This window comes from Eurypyga helias, unplaced genomic scaffold, assembly GCF_000690775.1.
Source record: "Eurypyga helias isolate BGI_N326 unplaced genomic scaffold, ASM69077v1 scaffold5347, whole genome shotgun sequence".
Lineage (NCBI taxonomy): Eukaryota > Metazoa > Chordata > Aves > Eurypygiformes > Eurypygidae > Eurypyga > Eurypyga helias.
The window spans coordinates 11,115-26,800 of NW_010262176.1; the positions used below are offsets into that span (position 1 = coordinate 11,115).

At 51.1% G+C, this 15,686-nt stretch overlaps 1 protein-coding gene across 1 annotated transcript in view; it reads right to left on the minus strand.

Annotated features, from left to right (window-relative positions):
• LOC104512566 (solute carrier family 22 member 4-like) overlaps positions 1 to 15,510 on the minus strand; it is a 22,716-nt gene extending 7,206 nt beyond the window's left edge. Inside the window, exons 1-5 of the mRNA XM_010155601.1 lie at positions 15,378 to 15,510; positions 9,447 to 9,570; positions 7,671 to 7,825; positions 3,404 to 3,575; positions 661 to 787 (exon numbers count right to left, since the gene is read on the minus strand). Coding sequence (XP_010153903.1) covers positions 661 to 787; positions 3,404 to 3,575; positions 7,671 to 7,825; positions 9,447 to 9,570; positions 15,378 to 15,510 — 711 coding nt within the window. The remainder of the gene's footprint in view (positions 1 to 660; positions 788 to 3,403; positions 3,576 to 7,670; positions 7,826 to 9,446; positions 9,571 to 15,377) is intronic.
• Between the last annotated feature and the right edge of the window lie 176 nt (positions 15,511 to 15,686).

Below are 15,686 nucleotides of genomic sequence, written 5' to 3' on the forward strand. Positions count from 1 at the left end.
GCCACTAGAGGGGGAGATGAGCACGAGAACCAGCCATCCCACTGCGCCCAGGCTGCTCCCCGGCTTGCTGGGGCGCTTTGTGCTAGGCTTTCTCCTTTTAACTAGTAAATATGAAACACAAGGAAAAAAAGGCCTGCAGAAGAGCTTATCGTTATTCACTGCCATCGCTACGGTCACGCTTTTCAAGCACTTGGGTGCTTTGACTGGTTTGGGCATCCTGAGGAGCCCCTTGGGGCTCCACACAGCTCCCGCACATGTGGGTGCTGATTTAGGGTCCCCTGCGCAGCCCCCTGCAAAGGGCTGCTGGTAAACTGCAGATCGCCAATACTGCTAAACCAAGCTGAAATGGGGACAAACGCGCCTTTCTCGGGTCTCCTCAGTGCCCGAGGGATGAAGCAATCTGGGTCACCCTTGCTCTCAACACCACAACCAACCACTGCTGAGGAAGAGAATTTTACTGTACAAAACAAACACATAAACCCCCCTCCGGCTTCTCATTTTTGAACTCGCTAACCCAATACTTACCTCACGCCAGCAGTCACTGCCAGCCTCTAAGAGCTGCTGGTGCAAACCATTTCTCTGCTGGCATTTCCCAACAAGTCAACTGGCCAAAGGGGCAAACTACCGGCGAGATAATGTACCAGGATGCATGAAACATACCTCCGCGGTGTCGAAAAGCACAGCTGGGGCTGGAACGCCATTTATTTTTGCAGCCTTTCGGATAATAACTTCTGCCTCCTTATATCTTCCCTGGGAGATCAGCCACCGAGGGGATTCAGGAATGATCCTGCAATAAGTTTCAGAATAAATGACTCAACGTTTTCACAAATGAAAAGAAGTTATTAAAAACACATGTATTGTTCTTAGGAGTTATGCTCTCATCTCACAGATTGCTTGCAGCAGGAGACAGTCAGCGCAGAAGCATGTGGGCAATGTAATTCATGGATTTCTCCCACTGGGATCAGTGGGAGAATTCAACTATATGGGATGTGCTTATTCTTGTGACGAAGTAGTGCTTAGGCCCTTGTCCTGGGTGGTTGTTTTTTTAAGGAATAATTGATGCCCACCAGAAAAAAAACAGATGCCACCCGATAGACAGCAAAGATGGGGGTAGCTTAGTCAGTGTTGAGCAAAAATACCCTTAGGAAAACTGCACACAATGTGGAAATGCTTTAAATATGCGTGGGGTGCATCTAAAGGCTCTGCGTCATCGGAATCCTAGATACAAACCTCACAAAACTCTGAGGCAGGCTCTCCCAGACAGAGGACAGTGGCAGTGTCCCCTCGCAGAGCTGATGACATTTTCTAAGCAATCCCAGGCATGTGTTGAGTGAATTAACACCAAGCACAGGACAGAAAATCTCACCTTTCCTTAACTAAATCCTTTGATCTTAACAGTTCCTTCCTCCCTTTAGCCAGCAGCACTTTTTCCTCTCCTTGGAAAAAAGCAGGTCAGACACTCCTTTTCTGACGAACTCCCTATAGGACTGACCCAAAGCCGTGTCAACGGTTTCGAACGTCAGATGATTTATATACCAGATCGTTCAACCACTAACGTGACTTTCTGTGAGGTGAGCTGTCTCCACTGCTCTTCTTTGTGGGCAAGCTGAGGAACACAAGGCTGCAGAAACAATGCTGGGAACCTTCTGGAGAATTTGGAAGAGGAATGAATAAAAGAGCAACTATGGCATGGAACAGTGGGATATGCAAGTCACATTGCCCATGGGTCCAAATGCCCAAATACCAGCTAACACCAACCTGCCTTGGCAAAGCTTTGCCAGTGCACCTTGATCTCCATCTACTACCACATTAGCCCCACACTGGCAGTGCTATCCGTGGAAAATTTTGGCATGCTTTACAATGTATGCCCTTAAAAAGCATGGAAATTCCCACCAAATACCTTTCAAAGCAAGACTCTGAAGCCATGCTGCAAGGACAAATTTCATGGCCTCACAGTGCCTGTCCTACAGCAGACATCTGAGAGGTTTCCACCCAAAACCAACCTTCCCAGAGAGCAGCTACTTGGTGCAGAGGGAAATGCAGCTGTGCTGAAGGAGTCTGAAACATTTCACATTAAATAAGCAAACTGACGCTTGAACAGAATCAGACTACCTTTACAGTCAGATGGCAGCAGAGGTGGACATGAAAACCACTGTAAAGGTTTGGTTTGAAGACTAAGATTAAAAAACCAACCAACCAACCAACATCCCAAACCAAAACCATCAGCAGAGACTTCTGACATGAGTGATATCTACAGGAGCTCTTTTAGAAAAGGGTGGGTCTAAACCACGTAATTATTATAAAGACATTAATCTCTTGCTTAGGTATAACTCTTTCAAGATAACAGGAAGAAAGGAGTTCCACAGATAAGCTAAAATGGAAGGAAGGAACTCTTTGTTGCAAATTATTCTTATTTAAGAGTGTGAGTGAAACTGTGCCTTTCCCTTCCTATTTTCTAACCACCCAGCTCTTCAGGAAACAACTGATGGTGAAGACAGCAGCAGAACAAGGGCATCTGCCCTTCTTTAGTGCTTCTGTCCTGCTGAGCAGAGCAGGGAGTTTACTGTCAGTCCTGCAGGGCAGAGCAACCACGGGCAATGGGGGTTCACCTACACGTCCACCAATGCATTAGAGCCAGGGTGGGTGAGTGTAGTGGAAAAATTAAAGAAAACATGAACTCAGCCACCAAGAAGACAGCGTGGGATGGCTGAGAGGAGCAGGGTAAGGAAGAGCCAACCTTTGGCTTAGCCAGAGTTACTATATGGGCTAAAGGAGCTCACAAATCAAAGTCTTGCTCCAGCAGCCAAAGCAAAGCCTGGGAGGACACACGGCTGCTGGGACCCATGGGAGAGGGCTGCTCCGCAAGCTCTGCTGGCAAACGCCTCTGCTTAACGACATCTGGTGCAATGAAGTGATTAACGGCATTGAGTGCAATGCAAGCCGAGTGAAGGGGCTCAGCCTTTCACTGAGATATTGGTACCAATCAGCAGGCGAATCCGCATTAAAAGATGCCTTAAAGCAAAAAGGAAGGAAGCAAAGTCAGAACGAATCACCCAGCAGTACTACAGACGTAAACCTAGAGGTGGTTAATGGTGTCCAGAGTTACGAGTCAAACACAGAATTCCCAAACTGCTCTGGAAAGCCGGTGAAAAAGTGTCCTCAAGCACACGGCCAGCACCAGTGAGACTCTGCAGGCAGTGAACTTGACTTAAAATTAGCAAAAAAAACCCAACCAAAAAATCCCCCAACTCCCAACCCAAGGCAAAGCTTCCTCACATAGCAAATAGAAACAAAAAAACCCTGAAGAGGAGAAAGGGGACCCCCTGACACCCTGCCATTACCCAGCGCGGGAGAGCATCAGGCGGGGAGGTGGGGACCGTGGCCGCGGCGCAGGGGCACTCACCACCACAGCGGGATGCAGAACAGCCCCGGGACAGTGAGCGCCAGCAGCAGCATCCGCCAGTCTCTGATGAAGTAAGCAAACAGTGGCAGCAACATGTAGCCAATTGCAAAAAATATGCAAACTCCTAATGTAGAGAATATAATACGAACTGATTTGCCAAGAATTTCTGTTCCTGTTTAAAACAAGGGAGGTTGGATTAGCATTTTAACTCTTTCCATGCAGTCATGACTAAATACTTTACTGCATTTACAAAAAAATAAGCTAAACAATCTTAGACCAGTTTCTCTTACAATACTTAAAGGGACATTATCAAGGAGTAACAGTCCAAGAGATGATGATCATCACAGTGATATTTGTCTGGTGGGAGAGTCCTGCAGATTTTCACTGTGCATCTCCCGTGGAGCTGCCACTGAAGGGCCTGTGAGACCAGCACCATTTGGGCTCTTCCAGTACCCAGCAGTCTGGCAGAGTCTGATACAAAACTGTTTTCAATGCTAAACATAGTTGTAACGCCAACTTCCACACGGTTTCTCTGTTATTACCATCAGTATTTTCTCACAAATCTAACAGGTTTCAGAGACACGCGATGCAGTGAGTTCTCTATTGCAAAGGCTGGAAAAGCCAGAAACAACTGACAGTGTCTTCCTTTTAACAAAGATGTCTTGTTCACATCTGCTGGGAGTTTACACGAGTTGGGAATGGAAAATGAAGGCTACGTGTGGAAAAGCACAGTGTATCATGAACCCTCTGTTTTGCTCCAAGGACACTGAGATGAGCAAATCCCAGTGCTGGCTGATGAAGCACCCAGCCCAGCTCCCATCCGCAGAGGCCATGCGAGTGCAGAGACATGTACTGGGGGGATGGCACCAAGCCTGCTCGCTGGCTACTGTGTACTTGCAACCAGGCTGAGCATGCAGTGAAAGAATTTATGTCACATTATTTGTCCTCTGTGTCAGCCCAGGCACATGCACCCGACAGTTAAAGCAGTTTGGCCGATGAGTCTTAACTGGGATGCATGTTTAAAGCCCAAATGTTGCTGCACTGGTTACCATGGTACTTCCCTGCAGCAGTGAGTCCCACGGCTTCCAGCTGCATTAAACAGCTCATAATGTCCCTGCGGGAAGGACTCAGCAGGGAGGATTTCAGTTATCTCCTCATTTCCAAAATACTCAGCTCTGTGACTGTAATGCTGGGAGGAACTGAAGGAGCTTCTCTCCTCCCTGGTCTTTTTCCCAGCCTGGCAAATCTGCTTCTACCCAGCAGTTTGTGGGATGGCAGAGACCTGGGCTGCCATGCCAGCACCAGCAATAGCAGCAGTCACCCCACACAGCACAGACCCACCCAGTACAGAAAAGCTGCTGGGATTATTGGGGACCTTCAGGTGAAGGAGCGCCTTCTGTTTGCTTTGATTAATGCATTGTCTGGAACAGATAAGGGCGGCACAGGGAATGGCCACAGACTTTCAGGAGCCTTCCGCGTCATGCTCAACGAAGGCGCAGCCTGCTCTCCCCCTCTTAATCTCTTTGTGACTTAAGGTGCAGTTCATTGCTGAGCACTTCTGGAGAACAGGCCTGAGGATGGCAGACTGGCACGGGTGCTTCGGGATGAAAGGAAGTCAATTTACAGCAAGGCGGGAAGAAATTTCACATTTTTTTGGAACATAAGGCTGGAATGTCAGACCAGCACATCATGGCCAGTGGGACACAACCAGGGAAGATGCCATCCCCTAATAACACTGGTGCTCCCGTAGCCAGGCAGCATCCCACAACCACTGTGTCATGCACAGCCTAGCACCAACCTAATATCTAGTAATAAAAACTGACTGTTGTAAGCCTTCGAGAGCACCTAATGTCTTTTCCAATACCTTGTCACTGCTTAACAAAATCCCTCAGGCCCTCCTCACTTCGCGCTGAGCTCTTGGCTCGGGGTGCTCTCCATCAGAAGCACTGCAAGGGCTACAACTCCCACAGTTTGATCTGGACTCAGTTAAAAAGCAAATGGCACTGGGCAAACAGGAGGGTCTCAGGAAGTCTGGAGCGTGTATTTTGGTTATCTGGCATGGTAAAAACCCCAACACTTAATATTGCAGAGAAAATGGAAGAATACCCAAGGCTAAAAACCCAATCCCATCGCTAGCTACATGAATGCAGGAGTTGACCAACGGCTCTGGAGGGAAACTCTTCTGAAGGTGGGCAGCAACAGTGCAAAGGGCAGGAAGAGCCCGGATGGCTGAGAACACTGGATCAGGGTCTGAGCTACACACCAGGAGGCAACAGAGGTTTAGATGTTGAAAGCTGGAACAAGAGAAACCTTTTTCCACTTGGAAAAAACCACCACCCCACTCAGGGCCAGAGGGTGCCAGGGCTGCAGCACAGCCGTTGTCAACAGGGACGTTACGCGTGCTGGTGTCCCTGCTCCCGGGTGCAGGTCACAGCCCCCAGCGCCAGCGGACGAGATGGGGCAGCCTCTCCAGCACATCCCATAATCTGGATGGGCTTTCTCAAGGAGTTACGTTTCTTTTCATGGGTATATTCTCCTGTCCAGCACCTCCAGCGTGTGTGGCTTCCTGGAAGCTCCTGGGCAAGGGCAGAGGTTGGGGCACACGTCCGGGCACGCCGACCAGGCAGCTACACAGTGTAGGGTGGGAGAGAACGTTCTCCAGAAGTCCTGCCCTCCTTACTGATGACAAGTGGCTGATGACTCACTTAAATTAGGAAGCTAACTTCTGAATTTAGGTTAATCCTGCCCTTCATAACAGCCTCAAGGCTGCCGGGGGCAATGGCCAGCACGGAGAGCCCAAGGCAGCTGCCTCTGCACTCCCAGGCAGACATCGCTGCTGCAGCTCTGCAGAAAACAGGATGGCAGAAGAGCCACCACGAGGGATAAAGTGCCCTCAAGCTGCAGCCATGCAATTAAACAAACCTGATGTTACTTTGGGGGACCTCTCCTCTCTCTCAGCAGTGGGGGTGGTTGGCCAGTGGGGTGCTCTGGGCCCCCCTCCCAGCTCTGCCTCTCCTGAGCACTGAGGCAGCACCCCAGTCCTCATCCAGCACTGCCCCGCATTCCGGCAGAGCGAATTACTCCCTGATGAGATCCCACATTCCCAGGAGAGGGACTCCTGCTACATAAACCCCACGTACTTCCAGGAGGGTTTTCAGCCAAGCCAGCGCTGCCAACCCAGCGCCGTGCCTCCCTGCCTTCCCACAGCAGGCGTTCACCCCAGCGCCATCAGCTCCACGCGGGAGTTAACTACCAGGATGGAGGGAGCAGCGGCAATGCCGGGATCTCCCCGCTGCCGGCCTGACCTACTTATCCTCCCTGCATCTCTCATGGCAGTGACTCACGGCTGCCTGGGGACACGATGCTGCATCCCCTCCACAGCACTAATTTCATATCATGCTCTGCTGCTCCATTCCCCCTCCCCTCTGTTAAAGCCTAATGGGGGTAGAAAATAACAGCTTTAACTATCAGTATGTGGTTTTAATTGAGACTAGCTCACGTTATCATCTACAGATTGTAATTTTGACACCATTGGTTTAAAGGCTGACATAAATGTGTATGTGCACACTTCAAAGACAGCTCTTGTGCTCCTTCCCACACTGAGGCCTGCATCAGCCACCCCAGCCATTCACTCCTCTCCTGAAAACCCCATAACTAGCAGGAGATTTTGCCGGGTCCCCTTCCCCACAGGGTCCCAGGGCAGTGACTGCAGCCGTGCAGCCTCCCCACAGCTGCTGGCTCTTTTCCTACACTCCCTGTAGAGAACAAAACAACTCTTGCCCTCTAAAATTAGGAACTTTATCACTAACCTCAGCACTGAGACTACTGACTGGGGCTCTGACACCCAGCCAGCTCCTCCACTCTGGTCCCCCCACGCTGTGCCTGGAAACGCTGGTTTGCTCCAAGGCTTTGCAGCCCGGCACCCAGGTACGCACCTGCTCCTCTGCAAAGGGGCGGAGAGGCAGGGAGGAACCCAAATGCCTTCCCTGTCCCAGGCCTGCTGCTTCTGATAACAAACCCTGAACTTCTCCAAAGAGAAGGGAAAGGGATGTTTATTTAGAGGTTTCCTGCTCTCATCTTCTCCTCTAAACCTGTAACAAGTGTAGGCTTGAAGTATCCAAAGGCAAAGCACCATACTGGCCTACACAAGGAATTGTACCAGTGAGGGTCTACCGTTGCCTAATTAAATTATGCACGTTCAGAGGGGAAAAAAAAGGCAAAACAGCACATTAAGCAAGCATTTGATCTAAAGCAGACATATTCATACCCAGTATGAAGGCCACCACGTAGTTAGAGATCTGTCCCATCCCCACTATGAGGAAGAGCACTGTGAACATCTCCCAGCTGGTAGAGAAGATCTGCAGGAAGCTGAAGCCAGTCTGCACGGCCATCGTGGAAAAAAGGATATTCTTCCTGCCAAACCTTTTGCAAAAGATGGAGATTATTATTGCAACAGTGTTTATTTATGGAGCAGGGCTGTGTAAGAGAGCACGAGGGAGCACAGATACCCAACCTCAAGAGATGCAGCTTAGAACAACCTGAAGTTTCATTCATTTTAAAGAATTTTGTTTGCTGCTTTCATAAGCGCTAAAAAAAAAGTAAGTAAAATTTCCAAGAACCAGGAAATCAACAAAGATGAAAAATTAAGAGCAGAAACTTCAGGCAGCCACTTGACAGGGACTAAAGAGACTAGACAACAGCAAGTAAGTGAGACACCTGAAGATTGCAAGTCACGCAGCCACAAGTTAGGAAATGCTGGCATTGAGGCTACTGGCGTCTATACATTAACACCTGGAATCTGTTAAACAGCCTTATCAACTGATTTTGGTCTGAGTTGCCATACATACTGCACCCTTTCTCTTGTCTGCATTAGAAGTACGCAGCATTTTCTCATGGAAAGAGAAACGGGGGTCTGCACGCCCACGCGCTGGCCCTGGGGCACGCTGAGCGGGTGCTGTGTGGGTGCCGCCTGCAGCAGCCCCCCACTTAAGGAAGGTTGCTGCAGCAGCACAGGGGACATCACTCAGGTAGAGGCTCAGAACATCCCCTTTACTGGCAAAACATTGCAAGATAATTCAATTAATAGCTCATGCTAGAAGGTGACCGGGCTGCCGGGCAGGCCGACCGGCCACGCACGGATGCTCCCAGTGCGCACATGGCACCAGTGGGATTTAGTGATTATCTCATCTCCCTTTCAAACAGTAACGCCGACTGACTTCTGCACCGGGGGCAGATTAAATTCGGATCACATGGAATTTAATGCTGGAGGCTTTAGGATTAAGACTCCCATGGAGTTTTGAAACCCCTCTCCGAACAGCCAGGGCAGCGCTGCTGCTTTTACAAATTCCTCGTGAACAGGCAGCAGCCAAAGCAGTAGTGGTGATCCCACCAGAATGATGTGGGAAAAAGGGCTCAGGGCTGTATAAGGAGGGAAGCAGATACTTGCAGAAGGAATGTGTTTCTGCATTCAACACTTCAATAGGGCTGAGAAAACTATCAGATGCCTGCAATGATTTTTTCATGTTTTACACCTACTTAGATGGTGTGACATAATTGCTATCCCTTCACAGTTCATCTTTCTTCCTTCCTCTTGGATGCGCTTACTTCATTTCCAGCAAACCACCTCTTCTATGCAGAGCTTCCATTCAAAGGACAAGTTTCTGTCCTGCAGCTCTAAGAATGGGCTGTAAGTTAATGTGTGACAAAGAACATATTTTAAACTACTAAAAAGGCCGGATAAAGAAACAAATGTGGTCGAGAAGTGAAAACCACCACATCAGTCTGCAAAGCAGACACATGGGCCCCTTGCAGAGCTCAGCTCTTGGTTTCCTAAAGCATCCAAGAGGCAGTAAGCCTATGCCAGGTATAGCTGAAGGTTGGGATTTTTGAAGAAGCCATGCCAGTCACCTCATTTTGATGAAATCTCAAAGAACTGGACATTTAACTCCGCTGTGCCTCTTCAGAACAAACACACCAGCCATGGCACCAGGTCTGCCCTGCTCTGCCCATGGGCACATGGGCAGACTGGGACCAGCAGCGTTACCTGTCCGAGAGTTGCCCCGAGATGAAGGAGCCGATGAGAACCCCCACAAAGAAGAGGGAGGTGGTCAGCGGGGCTTTCCAGTCGTCCTCGCACACCAGGTTCCACTGCAAGAGAAGGGCCCACGCTCAGCCGCACCGAGCCTGACTCAGGCACAGGGGTTATTGGCTGGAGACACACACAGATTTCCATGCGATTGAATTTAGTTTCCCCACACCTGCATTTCCACCCAACGCTGGCACCAGTGCCGTTTCCACAGCAAAGGACACTGCCGGAACGCCCTGTTTAAAGCACAAAAAAAAGGGGAAGTGGTTGCCTCCCCAGGCAAGTCCCATCAGGCCAAAACACCCGTCTGCCAGGATCCCATCACCTCTGAAGTGGGTGAGCAGCCAGCAATGCCAAACCCAATGGGCAGTCGATGTGTGCAGCCCCACGGCTGCCCCGTCCCCGTTTCCAGCACAATCTCCCCATCAGGTGCCCGTCAGGCCTCCCGACACCCAGGACCTGGCTCCCCACAGCCCAAGATGCTTCCCTACCGATGGAGACAGGTAAAGGACTGCCCCATCCCTGGATAGGGACAGCTTCCAGTTTACCTGACAAAACCTGCTGCATTTCTATAACTTCTGGGGTTGACAAAACGTATGCGAGAAGACGCACAGAATGAAACCTCATTTCCCACGCCGACATCTTTCCAAATGCCTTTCCATCCCCACAGCCTGCAGGGCTGACTCACTGCCCATCACTCGGCCTCACGACTGGACCCGGCTGGGGCTGGAGGCTTAGGACAGAAGCCAGCATGGAAATTTCCACCTAAAGCCGCTCATAACCCCAGACAAGGTTTAAAAAAAAAAGAAAACCAGTATCATGAGTCCCCATCCACCAAAGTTGCAGCCAAGCGTGTTTCTGCCGCGGCTTGCTCCTGTCCTGGTGACTAATCTCCCGGCTGAGGCATGTGCCAGGAGCGCTTATGGACAGACTTGAAGCATGTCAGTCTCAGATTAGATAATTCTACCACAAAGGTAAGCTAATTAGATCACAGATCAAAGTATAGCATAATTTTAATAATTAGTCATGCTATCAGAGAGCGGGGACATCACCCGCTCCAGTGCTCACCCTGCGCTCGGGGAGCGGATGGGCTGAGCTGTCTCGGCAAGCGATGGCCAAGCCCAAGCGAAGGCAGTGGTGGTGGAGCAGAAACCTGCCCTCTGGGTTGCTCAGGCTCCTCAGCTCCGCTGCAGGCAACAGAAAGGAGCAACTCCTGCATTAGAGACCCAGGGACCATCTGACCATGCTGCGGGTCCTGCTAAAACCAAATCAGACAACCGACGGGTTGACAGCCAGGCTTCCCTTCTGCACCAGCACAGGCAGCAGTAAACCCCAAAGCAAGGGGGGGCGTGATGTGGGTCGTGGCAGTTTGCTCTGGACTATAATTTAGGAAAGAGGTGCAATCAATGCCTACTTTCAGGCAGAACGAAGGTACGGCTTGCCAAGTAACACCAGCTGCGTGACAAAAGGAGGAGAGTCCAGTTTAAAAACATAGCCCATGCCTCTTCCTGAGAATCACATACAGAGGCTTTAACACAGGAACGTGGAGATTTGAGGACTGAAATGTGCCTCCGATACTTAAATCTGATTAATAACAAAAAGAAACCTACAGAAGCCAGTTCTCCAGTATATTTTCTCATTCTTGCTAGGAAGGAAGAGGTGGTGAGGCAGTGGCTGGCCTGGGCATGCACCTGCCTTTATCTTCGCTGTGTTTGCTGAGGCAGATGTGAGCATGCAGGTCATCAGGGCTCGGATACGTTCAAGGATGCTAATCGTGACAAATATATAGAATCACAGAATGGTTTGGGCTGAAGGGACCTTAAAGCCCACCCAGTCCCACCCCCTGCCATGGGCAGGGACACCTTCCACTAGACCAGGTGCTCCAAGCCTCATCCAGCCTGGCCTTGGACACTCCCAGGGATGGGGCATCCACAGCTTCTCTGGGCAACCTGTCCCAGTGCCTCCCCACCCTCTCCGGGAAGAATTCCTTCCTGATGTCCCATCTCAATCTACCTGCATTCAGTTTAAAGCCATTGCCTTAAATTGCAGGAATCTGACACATCAAAGAAAACAGAGATTTCTGTAAAGAAGCTTAGTGGAAATGAAGCCTTGTATTTAAAAGGAAGCAAGATTCAGCTGCAGGAATCACAAGGAAGCATTTCTTCACACAAGCAGGGAAGAAGGAAAGATGTCAGAGGGGCAGCTTCTGCACACTGTGAAGCTGCGGCAGCTCCGCACCAGCCGGGCTCACCTGGCCCCGATGCTTTTGGCCATGTCCTGCTGCCCCACCAGCTCTGGGCAAGGTGGTGACTAACGAGGTGGCAGAATTCACCACTGCTGCAGACTATTATGAATTACCTGGGTGCTGAGCACCCTGCTCTGGGGCCACCAGTGCTCCTGGACCTTCAGACCTCGGTTGCTGAAGGTTATGGGTCAGCGTTTCTAAAATGTCTCCACCCTGCCAAAGGCACTTTGGCTGCAAAATAAACCCAGCTAAATAATAACTTGCCCGTGAAACTGAGTTGCTTCCTGTGTTTCCTTGGTGCCAAATGCCTCCTACTCAGCTGTTGGATCCACCTTTTCCCATGACATGCTGCACAGTCAGCAAAAACTCACTATACAGGGTTGAGTCTTTAAAATTGGCAAGATGTGGCAAAAGGCACACAGCAGCTGGTGCCTGGAGAGAGGTTGCTGTCTGCAGGAACCCCCTGCATTTGACCAGAAAACACCCGAACACAATCATCCATTCCCCTTCAAATATACCTGAAGCTGTTGAGTGAAAGAACCACTATTTTAGAACCAATACAGCACATGCGACCTGGGCGATGAGCTATACAGCCCTGCTCTATAGGTACTCCTACCTCCTCTTCTCCCAAAATGCCAGCCTCCCCTCCCTGAAGACATTCACTGTTCCAGAGGCTCACACTCCAGTGCTGCCTGGTGACGGTGCACGTGGCGACATGGCCAGATTTCACTCCTGCTTGAATGTATATGGCTTTAAGGCATTCAGGGCATGCTGACTCCTCACAAGCAGTACTCAAGGAAAAGTGCAATTTAACTTATTTGACCCCTTCCTCAGAGGCTGCATCCATCACAGCCCGCGCTGAGCACACCCCAGGGAAAGGAGCTCCAGCCCAGCCACAGCTAAACTACCTAAGCTACACCTTCCAGACTCTACTGGAATTATTATTCATTAACTAGAAAATAAGTAATTCTGTAACGTCCCTGGCTAAGCATTCTGGAGAGCAAAGTTCGTGTAAGCTTCCAAGCAAGTGCTCTGAACACTAGGAATAAGAGCTGCTGGAGAAGAACACTATTAAATCACTTATTACCATCAAATCCTTCCAACCTTTTCCCACAAGCTCCCAGCTATTGGAAGAGCCAATTCTGCCAGGTGGTGCCAGGGGGAATACTATGGATGGACAAGGTGTCTGACAACTGAAACAACCAGAGAAGGTGTCCTGGCTGCCCAAAGCGACCCTGCTGCCTGTGTTCTCAATCAGAAATCACTAATTAACCATCCTGAGCATCAGCCCGTTCACACCAGAGAAGAAAACACTAGCAGAGCCTCATGTAAACGGCCTTGTGTAAACCAGGGAAAGTCTGACCAAGAGCAAATCTGAAGACAAACAGCTCAAGGGATAGTCAAGAGTTGTCACGGGTTGCCCCGACTGCAGGTCAGGGTCAAAGTCCAGCAATGAGACCGGCTCCGCTCGGTGCACGAGTGATGAGCACAGACATCTCCATGCCCAAGTGCAGGGTGGGCTACCAGTGCTGGGTAGGACTGCTCACCGCTGCTGGAAAAGGCCATAAGGGAACAGAAAAATCCTTCAGATGCCTTCAAACCACAGCAATGCAGATCCAGCTTCTCACCTCTGCCTGTCCCAAAAGCTCCTGGTTTCTGCCTTCAGCGAGAAGCCAGCACCAGGGCTGGGACAGAGGAGGCTGAGCAGCCCCAGCAAACCCTGTGGACACACTCCCTATTCCGCAGTCATCTCTATTTTAAGGCTGAGCAGATGACCGAGTTAGGGATTCTCTGTTCCCAGGGTTTAGCACATCCCTGCAGACCAACGCCGGTGCTGGCATCTCCCGGCCTGTTCCTTTCAAGCAGCAATAACAACAGGACTTGACGCAACTGCATGAATCAAATAAAGCCTCCAGCCCTTAATCCTGTACTATCAAGTGTTGCTCCTCAACTGAGTTCTTGATCTGAAGAGGTTTTTTTTCACTGAGCCTTCCTGATGCAATGTCCTGGCTTGTCCTGCCTAATACAGAGAAAAATGCTGGGTACAAACCCAGTCATCTCAAGCTTAGCTGAGCTGCTTCTTTTCATGGTTTCATCAGAGCCTGTTTTCCTTGTTTTAAAACCAAATTCTATATTTTTACCAAATGTCCATGGCAATTTAAAAACAAAACAAGTATCCTTCTCTTCCATCTGGCTTACAGATGGGAACCTGGAACTTGGTTTCCATCTCTGAATGTGCTGTTGCCTCTCTGGCGTGTCCCGGGCCCTGTGGCAAACCCCACTGCTGCATCCTGTCTGAACCTGGCACCGAAGGCTCTTGTTTGGCATCTGCCAACAGAAGCTGTTTGCTGCTTATTAAGAAGGAATAGCATTTCTCCTCATTTTCTGTCTCCCTCGGAGCAACTGCTAAATCCAAACCACAGATCAGAAATTTGTGGCTACGCCGGAATAATCCGGTCTCCCTCTGGCAGCGAGCGGCAGGGCACTGCCTGTGCCGGCTGTGGCTACCAGCCACCCTCCACATGGCCATGCCAGCCCACGGGTTATGTCCGGGCACGGTTGTGTGGAGCATGTGGACTGCAGCCAGGCTGCTGCTATGGTTCGCCCACTGCCAGCAGCCAGGTGAGCTTCCCGAGCACCCCCTGCCTTGATTTGGTGTTGTGAGGGATCCCTGGTGACTGAGCGCAGCTGCCAGCACAGGTGGCAAGCGACCCACACCCCCGGGTGTCACGCATGCCAACGGCTTTGCTGCGGGCACGCGAGAGGCGGCTGGCATCCCCTGCCAGCATCCTGCCCACCCCTAGACCGCAGCCTCTCCCTTCCTGCCGTGCTCCCCACATGCTTCAAGCACAGTCAAGCCTATGTCTGCACATGCCTGGCACTGACCCTGACCACATCCCTGTGTCACAGACCCTGACAACGTCCCCGTGTCCCTGTGTCACAGACCCTGACCATGTCCCCGTGTCCCAGGGAACAGACCCTGACCGTGCCCCCCGGGGCACAGACCTTGACCACGTCCCTGTGTCCCCGACTCTGGCTGTGCCCCCGGGGCACAGACTCACAGCCACGTGCCTCTCGGTCAGGACCTTGTCTGGCTGTGCCCTGTGCAATGCTTTTTGGTGGCAGATGTTGTTGCTGAGTCACGGAGACTCGAGACAAGGACCAGACCCACTCCCCGCTGTGCCGTGTGCCCTGAGCCCAAGCAGGGCATCCCTCGGTACCCGGGACATGCAGATCGGTTGAACGACCACTGAGCCCACCAGCTGCCAAAGCCAGACACTGGCTGGTGTGAAGATGAACCCGTTATCCTTCACCCCTCCAACATGACAAAAGAGCAGCAACAACCCTGCAGTCTTAGAGGAATTGTGTTTTCCTTTTCTCTCAGAGCTCTGCAGTCCCTGCCAGCGCTGGCAGAGACACACACCGTGTCCCTGCCGTGGCACCACAGCACAGACAGATAACCCAAACAACAGCCAACACAACCCATCACCCTTCCCACAAGACACCCAGTACAAACGATGCCATTGTGCAGCCTTAGAAACCGAACCGATGCCTTGGCCACAGCCTGGGTCCGGGAGTGCGGAGCCCGGTCCCGGCGCAGGAGCCTGACGCAGGCAGCCGGACGTGCCACAGGCAGCACCCACCTTGCGCCGGCTCGCCCCACCCACGGCCAACAGCCACCAAAGCCAACGGCTGGCAGCGCTGGCACAGCGTGCTGGGCCCACCGCTGCTCTGGACCCAGCCAGGCTGTTCGCATGTTTGCGGGGATGTGTCCATGTCCCCACCCAAAGTGACACTGGGAACCAGTGATTCCATTGGATGGAAAGTTTACCAGGACAGTCAGCGAGCTGGCAGAAGGAAACTACTGGGCTTCTATTTTCAGCCTTTGCCTCCTCCACAGAAACACCCACTCCACACAAAACAAGCTGAAGCATCAATGAAAAACGCAGCCG